The 17,631-nt window shown below is 36.0% G+C and overlaps 1 protein-coding gene across 2 annotated transcripts; it reads right to left on the bottom strand.

Moving 5' to 3' along the window:
* Positions 1–1,209: 1,209 nt before the first annotated feature.
* LOC135712865 (uncharacterized) lies at positions 1,210–9,987 on the bottom strand. Of its 2 annotated transcripts, none has more exons than XM_065235934.1 (4): positions 9,880–9,987; positions 7,299–7,530; positions 7,113–7,234; positions 1,210–1,541 (listed from the first exon to the last, which is right to left on the bottom strand). In XM_065235934.1, exons 1-4 carry the CDS (start codon positions 9,925–9,927, stop codon positions 1,350–1,352), a joined length of 594 nt encoding a protein of 197 aa, XP_065092006.1. In that variant the 5' UTR covers positions 9,928–9,987; the 3' UTR covers positions 1,210–1,349. The 2 variants fall into 2 exon arrangements, with proteins under 2 accessions (XP_065092006.1, XP_065092005.1); XM_065235933.1 differs by lacking the exon at positions 9,880–9,987 and adding an exon at positions 9,776–9,873.
* Between the last annotated feature and the right edge of the window lie 7,644 nt (positions 9,988–17,631).

Genomic DNA, 17,631 nt, shown 5'->3' with positions numbered 1-17,631 from the left:
ATCCAGCAAATTAAAATGCCGAGCTGCTCGGTGGTGCTCATCTCGGCAAAAAATCTAAGTGTGCATAACACTGCATGTTTTATCGTGGGTTTCGTTCAAAAATTCTAAATCAGAACTCTAATAAAACCCAAACTGTTAGTCTGGATGTGCCCCCTTTAACTCTGAAGCCACCAATGCTAATCACATATACAAAATTAGCTCAATCGGTTGAAAATTAAATAAGAGAGAGCGAGAGTGGGTGGACGGTGGGGTTATGGTATGGCAGCACTAAATACCTAGCAGACAAAAACAAATTAATGATGCCAGAAAGTGTCTCAAAACCAAAATGGAACAAAAAATTACCATTCACTCAGTTATAATATCCAGATTTTATTTTAATTAATTGAACATGCACCCTTTGTAAAACTCATGTAAATTATTGTGATGCAAGATCAAAATAACACGAGGAAGATTACAAGCGTTCTATCAGCTAAATACGAATGACAACAGACATATCACAATACGGGTATTGACGTAGCACATCAAAAGATTTACACTATCGTAAAAATAGCAGGCCTCATTGAAGTGTAATAGAGTTTATGCATATACGAGGTTTTTTTTTAATCTTTATTTAAGAGATTTTTAGCCATAGGCTAGTTCATCTCTGCATTTACGAGGGTTTACACACCTACGATGCGCTACGTGAATACCCCCAACATTGTTTGCTTCACTTATACATAAAAGAGCACAATTATAACACTACTGCTTCCTCTTGAAACTTGCAGAGAGTAAGGCACATTGATCAAGTTACATTATACTTTGATAAGCAAAACTTCTAGATAAGCACCTACTTGTATTGTTCTAACCGCACTAAACTATTCACCACAACCTACGCCTAAATACTAAACATGACTTCCTACCGAAAACGAATAAATACAAACCGAAGCGGGAACCAGGTACTCTTACCTATTGCATATTCATAGCATTGCCGTACAACGAACCGAACTATTCCGAAGCTCGGGTCATACACGAGTGAAATTTTTCACCTTACGTTAGTAGAAATTGCCGAAATACTTCTTTTAAAAATTGTCAAAACAATGATTGCTTTTGACGCGTGCAGATATGCGTTTTGCTGTGTCGTTTGACGAGCCTTCAGAATAAAAACGAAAGTTACCATTGCTTGGTTGGCTCTGGAAAGTCATGCTCATTAAATATACGAAATGAAATGGCTGAGCAAAACACAGTACAAAGCTAATTTTATTTTCATATTCCTTTAACTGACAATCCAAAAATAACCTCTTATAGGAAATGCGTGATGCTGTTTGCGTGGACAAGCATTACAAGGAGACTGCATTACTGAAAATATTATTCTACAACAATTTATCGATATCCTTGACAATATCCAACGGAGTTGTGGTCGGTGCAAAACGTGCCACCGGTTGTCCATCCTTGTCGACTAGGAACTTTGAAAAGTTCCACTTGATAAAGTTACCCAGAGTTCCGCCTTGCTTGTGCTTCAAATATTTGTACAGGGGACTCGCATCGTCACCGTTGACATTGACCTGAAAATTATAAACATAAAAAAGAAATGCTTATTAAGGATGCCATATGTTGAGCGGCAGTTTTAGACCGATACTACAAACTTAGAATGAATTTAATTGACTTGCAAAGTAGATACTCGAACTTTGATTAAATTGTACATATTTATATAGTGGAGGTTAATGACAATCGAATCAAGCCGGCATTCAAACTAATTTTCACTTGTGGAGTACCTGTGAATCACAAGGTCATTGCATGTAGCTCCAGATGTTTTGTAAGTGGTTGGTCTGATTTAAAGGAGTAGACTTTGATGGTGACATTTGCATAGTAAATGAATACTGTGCTAGATTGAATAATAGATTGGCTTGATTGGATTTTTTATACAATTTTATAGAATACAACAAAAGCTACACCAAATGAGTGCATTTGAATAAAACATTTTTGAGTTAATGTCATATCATCAGTTTTTTTTTACCTCTGTTCGGGACATAAAACCACTGCGACCAGTAATTTGATCTATTGTAGTATATCCCGTGTCCTTAGTTTAGTGCATGTCGTATTACTCCATCACTATTGAGAAATGATGAAGTATTCGGTTTTGATACAGTTGTCATTCTTGCCTTTATCGCAAGGAATCGATTCTAATTGAAAGGTCCCGCTATTTATACCCTTCGGAGTGTTGAAACACCCTCCAAAGGCGTGCCCCTTTGTCAGTCAAAATTGGATTCCTTAGCAAAAAAAAAAACAAGACATGACACCGATAATGACCATGCATCAGAACCCTAGTCTTAACCACTTCAAACTAGGAAACAACGAATAGAAGATTAGGAATCACATAGGTAAAGACTAACTAACTCATTTTTTCCTTGTTTCAAGATCATCCTCGGTCCACGCAACCCGAGGACTTATCACTATCAACAAGGCATAAAAAGTAACAAGGACTAAGATGTGTTCCTTTGATTACTGTAAAATCCTGTTCCCCTAGTTTGAAGTAGTCAAGACTAGGAATCGGTGGTAGATCTTACATCCCGTAACGTACCACGAAAAGGTGATCTACCCACGTTACGGGGCATATCATCAGTTATCCAAACAATTTTAATTAAACATGTTCCCGTTTGTGGACTTGCCCTATAGACGAGTGCACCGATAAATTTGAGTTTACTCACTCGAGAAATAATGATTAATGAACATTTAGTGTTTAGGATTAGTAAACAATGTCCGCAGCATGTGTTATTTATTCTCGAGTGTGTGGACTCAAATTCATCGGTACACTCGTTTATAGGCCACTCAATCTTGGCCTCTCACAGCCATCTTGAAAAACGGCTTGATGATAAAGATTGGGATTAAATTTTAAAACACTTCTATTTCTCAAATAAAGCATTAGGGGGCGACCGGCGTAATGGTTAGCATCCATACCTCTCACGCCAAAGTCACGACTTTAAATCGAACCCCCGGACAAGTAACGAATGACCCAAAAGTGTTAAAGTGACCACAATAAAACAAATAAATAAAACATTTATTATTATTTTAGATGATTCTACGGGGGAAACAAATATAAAGGTTCAAAAAGAGTACTGTAATGACCCGATTTTGTCAGCCTCTCCTCGCATCGCTCTTTTGTCTTGCCATGACTTCACATAAATGTATTTCGAAACCATACTGATTCATCTTTGAGACTCGTAGAATATAAGAAAATATTTTCAAAAAGGAGGCTGACAAAATCGGGTCATTACTGTATTATATAATAAATTCGAAATTAAAAGAAAATTGTATGAAAGTGTTTCAAATATGTATATTTTGGCTTTTCATCCCACAGTAACAATCAAAATAACTTAAAGCACTTAACTAGAAAAAATATAAGTGTTGTAAAACTTCTCTCCCATATCTTACCATGCATTTTTTTAAATGTCATCATCAAGCCGTTTTTTAAGATGGTTGCAAGAGGCCAAGTGAAGGGTATAGCTCGAAACGTAAACAATGACTTTGAACGTCGATTTCTCTTGAATGACCACACACCCACGGAATCTGATCACACCAGCTCATAGAACAAACATTTCTCTGTTAGTTAGTTTGAGTGGGTGTGTTGTCATTCGTAAGAAACCGACGATCCAAGTCATTGTTTAAGTTTCGAGTTAAACCCTTCTGGCATGTTTCCCCTGAATTTAAACAAGAGTTTATAAATTTTCAATTGTAATACAGGTAAACTTTAATATAACGTAACTGTCACTTTTGATTTCCATCACCGATTTTTGCAAACGATCACTCAAACAAGCAAAGTAATAACATCATCGGATAGATGAGATAATCTCCCATTCATTGGTAATATTAATTTGTATGATATAATTGTTACTAGCGAGATATTGACGATAGAAGTCAAATTGGACAGTTACGATATATCGAGGTATATCCAGGCATGGAAAATCATTTACATTCATTTCATGCATTTATTTACATTCATTTGCCTCTAATTTTTTTCATTAACAGCATTCCGTAAAATAATGTATAGAGCTTTAGTAGGTTGTGTTATTAGCTACAACTTTTGCTCGTAACTCAAATCTGTATCTCTTATGCATCACGAATTAGAGCGGGCAGAACTTGTTACTGTTTTTCAGTGAATGTAAAATACACTAATTGAAAAACAGTAGTAGCTTATGTTCGCTCTGGTTCGTCATGCATAAGGGATGCGGATTTGAGTTGTTAACAAAAGTTGTAGTTAATAACAAAACCTACAAAAGCTATCTACATTACTTTGTGGAATTCTGTTGATGAAAAAAGTTAAGGGCAAATGAATGTAAATGAATGCACGAAATGAATGCAAATGATTTTCCATGCTTGGGTATACCTGTATCTAGTAAATAGTCCACGTCTTGCAAATACAAATTATTATAATAATATCCCATTGTTTAATATTTCCGAAAACAATAGGCCGTAAGAGTATGCTCTCCTCATAGGAAGATCACGAGAAACTCTGCTCGCTTCATTCATGCGACCCAGTGTATTTATTTTTAGAACTGTAAAAAATATTCAAATAAATGAATTCAAAGATGTCCCATCTTACCCACCTTATCCTAATCGGTGAATCGAATACATTAAATGCATAATATTCGTCGATAAATAATGAACATATTTCTCGATACACCACTGAAAAACTTCTAGACAATAACAAAAAAGAAAGTCGATACTATTTTTTCTTATGTCGGCTTACGTTTGTTTGTTGAGATTGATTATTTTTAGAGTCAGTGAAATTCACTTATTGAAATACTGATTTTGTTTTTAAATAACCTACACTTTTTTTTAACTATTCCCATCCGGATTCCCGTTGAATTCTTCTTAGAATTCTATAGGACAGCTCCCAGAAATTACTAGATGTTCTCCCCTAAATTCCTTCTTTTTTTTTTTCCTTGTTCGGGACCTAACACCACTGCGACCAGTAATTTGATCTATTGTAGTATATCCCGTGGCCTTAGTTTAGTGCATGTCGTATTACTCCATCACTATTGATAAATGATAAAGTATTCGATTTTTTACAGTTGCCATTCTTGCATTTATCGCAAGGATCCGACTCTAATTGAAAGGTTCCGCTATATATACCCTTCGGAGTGTTGAAATACCCTCCAAAGGCGTGCCCCTCTGTCAGTCAAAACTGGATTCCTTAGCAACAAAATTAAGGAATGACACCGGTAATGACCATGCATCAGAACCCTAGTCTTACCACTTCATACTAGAGATCAACGAATAGAAGATTAGGAATCACATAGCTGAAGACTAACTCATTTTTTGCCTTGTTTCAAGATCATCCTCGGTGAGCAAAGCCGAGTCTTGTCACTATCAACAAGGCATAAAAAGTAACAAGGACTAAGATGTGTTCCTAGTTAGAAGTAGTCATGACTAGGAATCTGTGGTAGATCTTACATCCCGTAAACGTACCACGAAAAGGTGATCTACCCACGTTACGGGGCTGAGAATTATGAATATTCTACTCAAAAATTCAAAGAAGTCTTGCCAAGTGTTGAAAAGAGTCTAGATCATTTTAAAAGAGTTTTCGAATCTTGTTTTTTTTATATTTCAAATCTGACATCATGATAACTTGTGTGTACAGATTTATATTATAGATTTTTGTTCAACTGAAAGAACCAAGCGTAAAAACAAATATACCGACCAATCCCGGTCCTACATCATCCTTCCCACAAACTCTTAATTATGCCTTGAAATTATGTCTGAAAATATGTAGGAGCTTATAAAACAGCATTTCCTGATCTTGTTTCAGCAAACAGTGATGCAATTGATATCCTTATAATTTTTCAATTATTATTTCGCAACTGTTTGCAACAAATTCAGCAAACTTTGGTGGATATTTAAACCTTATTATGTTGTTTTTCCTTTTAATTCTACTATAATTGTATCATTTTTACTTTCACGAATTCACTTTCAATATTCACTTCCACTGATTACTTTCACTATCAGTTAAAAAAAAACAATAACATATACGTATTTTGTTTACTATTTGCAAACTTCTTCAGTGTCTATTACTAGACACTGAAGAAGTTTGCAAGTTGTAAACGAAATACGTGTACATATGTTATAGTTTTATTTTTTAAGATAAAAGTGAAAGGAAAAAGTTAAAGTGAATAGTGAATTAGCGAAAGTGAAAGTGATACAGTAGTGGTAGAATTAAAATGAAAAACAACGTAATAAAGTTTACAGCTATCCTACTAAAACGCTCAGCATTCAATTCAGAATAAATAGTAACACTATCTTCCGGGGATTGCATTGAACAAACATCAGTTTGATCAGTTTTACCCCAGAGCTAAATATTTGCCCTCCGGGAAAAGTTCAAAACCTATCTTGCTTGACCCAAAACACTTCAGTCGACAAATCAATTCACACAAGTACAGTTCCATCCCGTTTTTTTCAACACGTATTTTTGGATGCTTTGCTTCTATAAAAATACATCGAACACTAATTTCAAGTTATGACAATACTAGAGCACTCTTAAGAAATCAGAAATTTTTTATAATATATTAAAATGAATACAGAAAGGAAAAACTGAAATAAATAACTGATGAAGTCGAATCTGAAGTTAATACAAAGCTTTGGCGATAAAATTGAGAGTCCACAACCTCTTTGCCAACACCCAGCCATGTTTCGGTATCAGTATAGAGTTTTGAGTTGACGTCTTGAGTGAAGTTTGTCGGATTAATTAGGACTGCAAGTTGATGGATAAAAATAGTTCGAACCTTCGGCAACTTTCCATAAAATTTTAAGTTCTACAACTTGGCCAAATACAGAAATCTATATCTTACGAAATAAAAAAAAATATATCGCTGCGTCACATTTGTAGCCAAAACATAAACTATACCTATCCACCAAATTGCAGTCCTAGTTAATCCAAGAAACTTCACTCAAGAATTCAATTCAATTGGATGCAATCTCAGAGCGTTATTATTTTTTCCTGTTAGATTTAATTCCAGGCCCACTGTGCAATGGCTAGAGTGAAAGTTGTTAATCACCGAAAAATAGAAAAAAAATATGGTCCTATGACACGAACATGTGGAAAATCAATAAAACGAATTAATTACCGCTAAATTACTTACCGTTGCGAAAACATCTCCCACATCAGCCTTGGCGTCCCTCAGATGGCATACCATTTCTTCCCCATCCTTCTCTGGCATTTGAGATCCAAACTGATTGCACGGGAAGGACAAGATTTTGAAATCTAAAAGTATTTATGAATAACGATATTTAAAGCAAACGGTAAAATCAGTTACAACGGTTCATACCTTTGTCCGCATACTTCTGTGACAATTCCGTCAATTCAGCATAGTTTCCCTTGGTTAGGCCACACTTGGAAGCGATGTTGACGACCAGTAACACCTTACCGCGGTATTTCTCCAAGCTGATATCGTTGCCATGACCGTCCTTGACGGTAAAGTCATACACCGACTTTGCACCCTTGTAGTCCGAACTTGATTCCGTAGCCATCTCTGCGAAATTGAACCGATATGCACAGTACTGGGTGAGGAAGGATAGAAGAATGAACAATCGATCGAATAATAAATATTTGAAACATGAAGTAGCATGTGCTGCTATCGTTAGGTTAGTGTTATCAATGTCGTGTGGAAAATTATATTGCCATGGCCTTGAAATGTAATGATAGGTTCCCAGATAAGGATCGTATATGCTAATGAAGATGGGTGACAAATAGTATGCAAACATGCGCAGAAATTTTAGTTGTTTCTAATGAAACTATTTGTCCCTAATGGTAATGACATAAATTTGTAAATTATTGCTAGCATTTCTGATTCCCCGTCGGAAATTTCAACATAACTACACACCACCTCCAACACAGTGTGCACTAAATCAATCTACTGATAACTCAGTGTTTTATCGCTGACTCATGTAAAAGCTCGATAATGTGTGAAATAAATTCTGACTTGCAGATTCAAGTTTTGTACATGTGAACCATTTGACGTATTGTTTTTTTTACATATCATTGGGATGAACTTTGTACGATGGGCATACAAACACCTGTTAGTAACAATCTTGTAATGTGTCGGTAACGGTTTGTTTGCTAGAATATAATTAATACTAACGTAGAGCATTTCCAAAACATTCAAAATTTTAAAGAATTGCTTTTTCCTTTATTTTGGGACTTTAGTTTGGATTTGATTTCCGACAACTGACTTTTGAACTTCTATCGATGATTTTCCTCACAAATCAACATTACCAACATACGGGGGACTGTCTTCTCTTTCCAATGCGAGGGTGGTGTTACTTTGCATTATAGAAATATTAACACAACCAACATGAGCTTCTCATCATAAAGTGCACACGAAATCTACCTACTTACAACCCAGTAAACTAGTGGTCCAGTATGGGATTTGGCACGAATACTAGACCTAGAACTTGTGTTTTAATATTTATTGCCGTGGGGTCGTCGGTGAAGTTTTCGTGCTTAAAAAGTTTCTTCTTTTGGTGGTTGCAAACATTAGGGTCATCCTTTGATATTAAACAAAACTAACATGCTTTTTTGTACAAACAAAGACACAAGCTTCAGCAAAGTTGTAGTTGAGTTAATTAAAAGCAACTTTGTTGATAAACATTTTATCTTTCTCTTAACGTTCTTAATTGTAGTGTATTTTTGCAGAATTGAATTATTGTGCAGTGTTTTATCGCTGATTGACGAAAAAATAAGAACAATGTATGAAATAAATGCTATTGATTGTGAAATAGGTATAATTGACTTGTGTTTTCGATATTTTTCATACAAAATGATTTTGATAAAAATTATGCAAAGAAACATACATCAAAATTGGCTAATATTTTGGCACTTAACCGTTGATAAATTTTAGTCGAACAGTCAACTCTCCATTTCTCGATGTTTACATCTCGATATTCCTCCCAATCTCGTTGATTTGACAGTCTCTCCAGTTTTCTAAATCTCGATATTCTCTCTACAGTAATCCCTCCATTTATGATGTTTCTCGGCTGTCCATAAAACAATTACGCTGATTGTTTGTATGTGATTAGTATCAACCATAAACTAGTTACCTACATAATTCAATCAATTGGTTGAATAAAAGCCGAAAAATAGCGATGGGTGGACGGTACCAAACACCGTATAAATGAAGGGATTGCGTATCTTGATCATTCTCCATTTCGATGGTTCCCTTCAATATTGAGAAATGGAAAATTTACTGTAATCCTAAATTGATGGCCAAACTGTCTTCTTTCGAATTGTGACCGTTTTGGCAATACATTATCAGTAGGTTTTATTCTAGCAAACACACCCTGTCTTAGCACACAAAATATTCTATTATACTGCGTACGTACGTACATTGATATGAGACAGCATAGTAATACCATCGACAGACATACAAAGTACAACGTATTATTAGTGTTGTATTGCTTTAAGCTAGTGCCTCAAATTGGTCTTTTGCAGGTACTAGATTAACTGAATGCAACAGTACAGCAATGTATGTCTGTCGATGATACCTATAAGCTTAACTAACATCACGTATGACTTGCATTTTTTATGATTTTCTAAATAAACCTCAATCGCAGTCATTTTTAGATGTTACTGGATTTTAACAAAATGTAATCACAGTAATGACCGCTAAATCACAAAATAAGTCTGAATGAACATCAATCGAAAGATTTTGGTTTTGCAAACCAAATAAATTCAGTTCAAGACTGAAGAGAGAATAGCGATTCATCAAGATGAACACACACGTTAATGATATAAATAGAATCTTACGGATAAAACTGCAACTACACTGCAAATGATAACACTTTTACGATTAATCATTTAAAATTTTCCACTGTTCAGTTTACACCTGATTTCCAAAAGAGCATACTTACACTGGATTTCACAATGTTTTGAAGATTGCGTGCTGTAATCGCTTTCATCGACTTTGACGTTGTAGAGTTTGTGACGGGCAAATATATAGCAAGCGGCTTCTGTAAATGAAAAATATGCGATAGGTTGAGGTGAGTTGTGAGAATCACAACAAAAGTGCTGTGGTGAATATTGCCTGTATTCACTCTTGAAAGCGCATGCGCAGCGCATCAGTCAATTGGCGTTGACGGCACCGTTGAAAAATTAGCTCTTCCAGCAAATATAGACAGTTTCTTATGGGAATTTTCGGTGGAGTGAATGAATAGTACAAAGTCCGCCATGTTTAACGCACAGTCTGACGTTTGCTTGTGGATTTTCTCATAGGAGTAAAGAGCTACAGAATCGCCGTCAACGCCAATATTCAGTGTTAAACATCAAGGCCCAAGCGTAGTGACAGTGGCAGCGGAAAGCCCGATCTAAATAAGCCTACTTGTCGGATTGAAAACTAGTTAAAACCAAATCGACTTCGGATAGGCATCTTGATGGCATTTGTGACAACTGTCAAACTTTCCGTTCCGCTTCCGCCCACATTGCTTTTGGGCCTTTACTGTGCAAAGTACAGTAGCCACCAAAATTCGTCTTGACATGTTCTCGCTGTGCAAGAAGTTACACACTTATAGCGAAACCGAACTTTTTGTCAGTGCGAACCTTAACCTGAGCTGAGTTTTAAAAACAAACGAGCAAACTGACATTTGTCAGAAAACAAGCAGACCCAATCTTGATACCCGATCCAGGTTGAAACTGAATAATAAACGAATTCGCTATAAGATTATTTTAATTTATACTAATGTCACATTGCAAGGCCTACTTTTTATTGAATCACCCTTATTCCTGCTATCGAACGAATCAGATAAAAAATAGTTATCATAATGTGCACGTCCGATTAAACCAACATAAGAACTATCGATTTCTGGCAGCTTGATACTCGTAATCCAACCAAGTTGGTTGCAACATTAGCAACGTTTAATTGTTGTTTATGTTCATTTGCTAGGCGATTTTGCCTAGAAAACCTAAATAATACGCAATTATAGGAATATAAAAAATACTCTTTTTACTTGATCATTTAAGAATCCGAGATGGTACTTCAGGCTTACGAAAAATTGTCAGATACCATACAAAATTACTTTTTTGGGAAATGTGGAAAAAGTGACCACCAATGATATTTATTGATCGAAAAGATATGGTTAAAATTTTCCGTCGCTTGGGATTGTCACTTCGAAAAAATTTACAAACCCAAAATGCGCATTTTGAGCGCATGGTCCAATTCTTACGTTCATTTCCTCAGTCTACACTAATTTGTCTACTTCGATTTTTTGTTTGTTTGTTTATTTATTTATTTGTTTATTAAGTTAATATTAGATGCTGCAATCTGCTAGTGATTAGAAAGCAAAATTTATGCTCACAGAAAATTGATCAAAGTCACGGTTTTTGACAAATTTTGACAATCCTAGTACAGCCAATTTAAAAGATCTGGGATATAGATGACGCAATGCGTTTAGCAAAGTGAATAACTGCAGTCTAGAATCTACAGATCTAAGCTACATAGAAAAAAAGTTGTTGAATATTACATCCAAACTGCTGCAACCAGGTCAATCCATCGGTTGTGTAATATAACGTTGTACGATGTACATCGATTTTGCGAACAAAATTACATCCATTGATATAATATTGTATCTGCTTTTTGCTATTACATCATTATTTCATACATCAGCTTGAATTACATTTATTTATTTATTCGTCAATCAATCAAATCGTAGACTACATATTAACATTAGGACTTATGTTTCATGACTTCGCAGGGTTCTGCAATATATTTTTAATTCAGGGCATATTTAGGTCAATGATTTCACAATGATGATTATAAACAGTCATCATCTGATTTACCGGTCCAAATTTAGCGTAATTGATCCGATGGCGATCTACTGGCGAACAACTGTCGATTGCCTAATTGTCGGGAAGGTGCATACAAATTTAACCTTGACAATATATCAGCTGAGTCAATGCGTTGCGAAATGATACACCATCTGTAAAAAACATGTATTTTTTAATTTCATTCTGAAACACATTCATATCGTCATCGCTTCCTATTTCTAAAAAATAGCTTTATGTCATCAGCGTTTATAAGCACCCTGATATTTTTTTAAAATAAGAGAGACGTCATTAATGTACAACATAAAAAGAAGGGGACCTAGGTGCGAGCCCTGGGGAACCCCTGACGTGACATGAATTGGCTTAGATGTTTTCTTGTTGAATCTTACAATTTGCTGGCGATCAACTAAATACGATTTAATCCAGGTGAGGAGCTCCCTCTCAATTCCCATTTTTTCTAATTTAAAAATCAGCATTGGGATATCAATTCTGTCAAACGCTTTGCTGAAGTCTGTATATAGAGCTTCTACTTGGTTACCTCTGTCCACTGCATTTAATACGAAGTCCACAAATTCTAAAAGATTTGTGGTGGTTGAACGGCCTTTAAAAAAGCCGTGTTGTGCGCTAGTTATTCTTTGTTTTATTTGGCCAAAAATGTTTTTATTTATAATTGATTCGAAGAGTTTTGGAATGCACGAAATGATAGCAATCCCACGATAATTTCGGATTTTTTACCTGATTTATATCTGGGTATTAAATAAGATTTTTTCCATTCCTTCGGGAATATACCGGATTCAAGCGACATATTAAACAGCCAGAATAAAGGAGTTGTGAGTTCAGTTGCTTAGTTTTTCATAAAAAAGGTGGGATTCCATCTGGTCCTGAACCTTTAGTGGCGTCCAAATCTCGTAGGCCATTCCAAATATCATGAACCGAAATGTTATTAACGCCAACAGTAGTTGAAAAGTCAGGAAAATATGAAAAATATTCATAATCACGATCATTATCTGAAAATTTCGTGTATGTTTCTTGAAAAAATACTAAAATACTTTTCGAGATTATCACGATTTTTATGTTTTCTGTATATTTTGTGAGCTTTTTGTTTACGATTTTTCAAGTTAATGATATGATTGTTGAACCAAACCGGATATTTGGAGGAATAATTGCGTCGTCTCCTTTTTAATGGAATTTCCTCGTAAATTACGTCAAACAGAATTTTTAAAAAAATCTCCACTGCACATTCAACATTTACCTGATCCTTCAAAATGGTTTTCCAATTTAGTCCATTGAATTTCTTTTTAATATTATCATAATTAGCATTTTTGTAGTCGAACACATTTTCATACTCACTGTCGTTGGGGTGTTGACTGTCATGAAGAAATATGGAAAACTCGATTGCTGTGTGAAATGCTTCATTCTTCCATAAAGGAGAAATAGATTTACTTACACAGAAATCTTCATGTATATTCTTCAACAAGAAATCTAGGAAAGAATTCTGTTGGTTTCTTACATGGTTTATTTGGTTTAATCCTAAACACGCCATTTTTTCAAAAGTAAATTGTAATGTTTCGTTTTCCCCAATGACTGGGATAAGAAAACTCTCATTATCTGAATCAGGAATAAAATCAGCATTGCGTTGATTGAAATCTCCATAAATATGAATTTTGAATTCAGGGGGAAATTGAAATACGATTTCCTCAGCTATTTGAAAAAAGTTTTCATACGAGGACTTACAAGTGTAGTCTGGGGGAAAATAGACTGTGGCAAAAATATGAGTTTCACCCGCTATATTTGTCTTTACCCACACATGCTCAAATTCTTTTACTTTCGATGAGACAGTAAGTTCTGAAATAAATTTTGAAGAAATAGCAATAAGACCTCCACCACCTGACATTCTTTGGGTTTCAAGTAAGTCACGATCATCTCTGAAAACATTATAATCATTTCCAAAAGTTTCCTCGTTTTTAAAGGGTGATACGGTCAAAATTTGGTCAAGGGAAAACGCGTGTAAATCGGTGAAATCGTTTATTTAAAAAATCAAATTAAATTTCTTTTTCAAGTTCAATTAGTATAAAATTCAGGAAAAATATTCAGTTAGGCTTCCGCTTTTCCAAATCCGAATTGCCGGGCCTTACGCTTGACCCCTGCCATCAGATTTTGTACAGCCACCTTGTGCACCTTCTTCGCCGCAGAAAGCCAGTTTGCCTTGAACTGCTGCTCGCCCTTAGCAGTTTTTTGGTCTTCTTTAGGTTCCGCTTGATAATAGCCCAGTATTTCTCAATTGGGCGGAGCTCTGGCGTGTTGGGAGGGTTCTTGTCCTTGGGAACCACCTGCACGTTGTTGGCGGCGTACCACTCCATGGCCTTTTTACCGTAATGGCAAGATGCCAAATCCGGCCAAAACAGTACGGAACAACCGTGTTTCTTCAGGAAAGGCAGCAGACGTTTATTCAAACACTCTTTCACGTAAATTTCTTGGTTGACAGTCCCGGAAGCTATGAAAATGCTGCTTTTCAAGCCACAGGTACAGATGGCTTGCCAAACCAGATATTTCTTTGCGAACTTTGACAGTTTCATGTGCTTGAAAACATCTGCTACCTTTCCCTTTCCTTTTGCCGTATAAAACTCCTGTCCCGGAAGCTGCTTGTAGTCGGCTTTGACGTAGGTTTCGTCGTCCATTACCACGCAGTCAAACTTCGTCAGCATCGTCGTGTACAGCCTCCGGGATCGCGCTTTGGCCGTCGTATTTTGTTTATCATCGCGATTTGGAGTCACTACCTTCTTGTAAGTCGATAGTCTGGCTCGTTTTTTGGCTCGATGCACGGTTGTAGACGATACACCCAGCTTATTTGCGGCATCTCGGAGAGAGAGGTTAGGGTTTCGCTTGAAACTACCGGCAACTCTCTTTGTCGTCTCAGCGGCTTCCGGTTTTCGATTTCCCCCCGATCCAGACTTCCTGGCTGTCGACAAACGTTCCCCAAACACTTTAATTACATTTGTAACGGTTGATTTGGCAACTTTTAGCGATTTTGCCAACTTTGCGTGCGAGTAGCTCGGATTTTCGCGATGCGCGAGCAAAATTTTGATACGCTGCTTTTCTTGCTTGGACGGCATTTTGACAACTGAAGAGTGAATTCCAAAATCAAAATAGGAGCAACATTCTACACACACACACCTTCAAAATGAAGGGTGTTCAGGTTTTTTAAATGCAAAATTGAAAGAAATACGTCAAGTTGATATTGACCAAATTTTGACCGTATCACCCTTTAATGTTCTCATTCCAACTAGTTTCAGTGCCCAAAATATCTGAAAAAAAAGATCTCAGTATATTTTTTATAAATTTCAATCATTTTTGATGCGCTTTTCATACGATTAAAATTCTGACAATATAGGTACCACAATTTCCGTAGAATGTGTTTCAGATGAAATTTTTGTTTGTTCGTCAGAGCTTAGAATATTATTGAAAATATCGGATTCATTACCAGTCACATCTGGTTCGTCACAGTCTGCCTCAGAAAAGTGCGTCAAGTCCATCTCCTGCGAAACGTCGTGATCCTCGTCAATTTCATTCTCAGCCGCATCCGGTACGTCACAGACTACTTCTGAAGAGAGCATCAGGTTAAGCAGAAACACATTTTCTTCGTCCAAAGGGTGCGTCAATTGCGTTGAAAACACGAGTGCCTGCATGAGCACGCCTCATACGATGAAGCTGAAGTTGACCGGTTGGTTGGATGTGCTGTTATAGGATGTGGAAATTCAGCACTCGCCGGGTACGGGTTCAACATCTCTCCCCGTCGAAACTGAATTGTAGTCCGATAGTTAACCGGCGGTCGCGAAAACTGATCTTTCGCTGCCGCAAGAAGTACTCTGTCAGGCGGAAGCAAGTGGTTGCCATTTTTTCTGCTTACCATGTGATTACCCTGAGCGCTGATGTTGTTGTTGTTGTTGCAGTTATTGTTGTAGTTTTTATAGTTATTGGAGATGTCTCTATTGTAGTTGGCGTGATTGGTTTCCCAGACAACCAGAAGTCGTATAACAATGTACAGACAGTATCGTAAATTGCTACAGGTTAAGTCAAAATTGCATATAAGAATGGCATACCTCGCATTATGTTTAAGTTAAATCGTATAGAATGAAAATTTCTGACTTATATGCGATGGCTCATTTTTCCGTCGTATTGTATCACAAATTGAATCGGATTACATCGTAAGACTTTTAAAAATAAATTTGTTATTACAGATTTAATCGTATATGATGTTAAATCAACTCGTTTAAAATTAAACGAAAATATGCACGTATATGGCCTCCACTTTTGTACGTATAAGCCATTTCTTTGCATTGTATACGACTTGTTTGTATGTATATATGTTTGTATATCACGAAAACAACTTTGAATATACGTGCATTCTGGTTGTCTGGGGTTGCAGTTGTAGTCGTCGTTGTTTCTGTTGTAGTTGTTGTTGTTGTTGTTTTTGTTGTTGTTGTTGTTTCTGCTACGATTGTGTGAGTTGTTGTTTTTGTTGAACATTAAGCGATTAATTGATCGATATTACATTTTTTTTTGCTGTGTAGCCATGATTATTTGAATAAAATTATCGTTCCCTGCTTTGTAGTCGCTATAAAGGACTGGTCCATGCCTTCCAAGAATAGAAACTTCGGTAATACCTCAAACATAGAAAAATTTTCATAACTCTGGGACCTAGACATCTTTTCAAGATCACAGTCTATGATAAAATTACATTATTTGGAACTGAGAAAAAAATTTACAGATGGAAAGATCACGGAAATTAAAAAAAATTGAATACGAGGGCTTCAAATCGATCGTAAAGAAATAGTGATTTAAGGATAAAATTAAAAGTTTTTGCGCCATTTTTTTATTCTGGGACTTAAAAATTCGAGACCCCTAAGACAAATGAATGTAGAAAATTGTGCGGACTGAAATAATGTTATATACAGCCATTCCATAGCAAAACGATATAGTGGTTATCGGAATTCGAATCGATTTTATACAAAAAATTACTTTTTTCAAAAATTCATTACTTTTGAACCACTGGGCCGATTTCAAAGATCAAAATATCAAATGAAAGTTAATTAACCATACTTTTTAGGAAAAAATGTATTAAAAAATTGAGAATTTGCATTAAAAACATTGATTATATTTGTTTTTGCTTTTTAATTGTTTTCACGGTTTGTAGATAGAGGTCACAATATGTTTTTATATTTTTCTTTGAACATTTAGGCTTTAAACATTATGTCACAAAATCAGCAATGTGTTTTTTTCTTTTTTTCTTTGTTTTTGAGTTAAATTTTGTAGTTTAGTTTCAAAGAACAGACGTTGAGCCTCGAACAAAATTTCTCTAAAAACTAGTGTAAAGATTCCTATTCGACTTAAGCGCCACTAACGGCGACTTCTTCTTCGAATTTCAAACTTATTGCTTATCGCATAGTAGCTTATTGTGTGCTCTCAACTTAGTGTTCTATATGCACTTCCACAGTTATTAATTTCAGAGCTTTCGATGTCTGTAGCATTTTTGCATTCGTATAATTGTGTGGCAAGTACAATCAATCATACTCTCTGCTCAGGAAAGTCGAGAAATTTTCCAACCCGAAAAATTCCAATACCGGACCGGGAATCGAACCCAGTCACCTTCAACATGGTCGTGCTTTGTAGCTGCACCTTTACCGACTTAGTTAACAGAGGCCCTGACAAAAACGCGTAGAGACCGGATATCGGTGGCCACCGCCATTTTGGAATCCAAGATGGCGACTTCCAGTTTAAAAAAAACATGCAGACTTCATTACCCCATTATAAAGTATCTCACATACCGGTAGCCGCTATCTTCAATT

The sequence above is a fragment of the Ochlerotatus camptorhynchus genome, unplaced genomic scaffold, assembly GCF_037179485.1.
Source record: "Ochlerotatus camptorhynchus isolate MF236.1 unplaced genomic scaffold, CSIRO-AGI_Acam_v1.1 ptg000510l, whole genome shotgun sequence".
Lineage (NCBI taxonomy): Eukaryota > Metazoa > Arthropoda > Insecta > Diptera > Culicidae > Ochlerotatus > Ochlerotatus camptorhynchus.
Note: the sequence above shows the minus strand (reverse complement) of the source record. Positions and strands in the feature narration are given on the sequence as shown.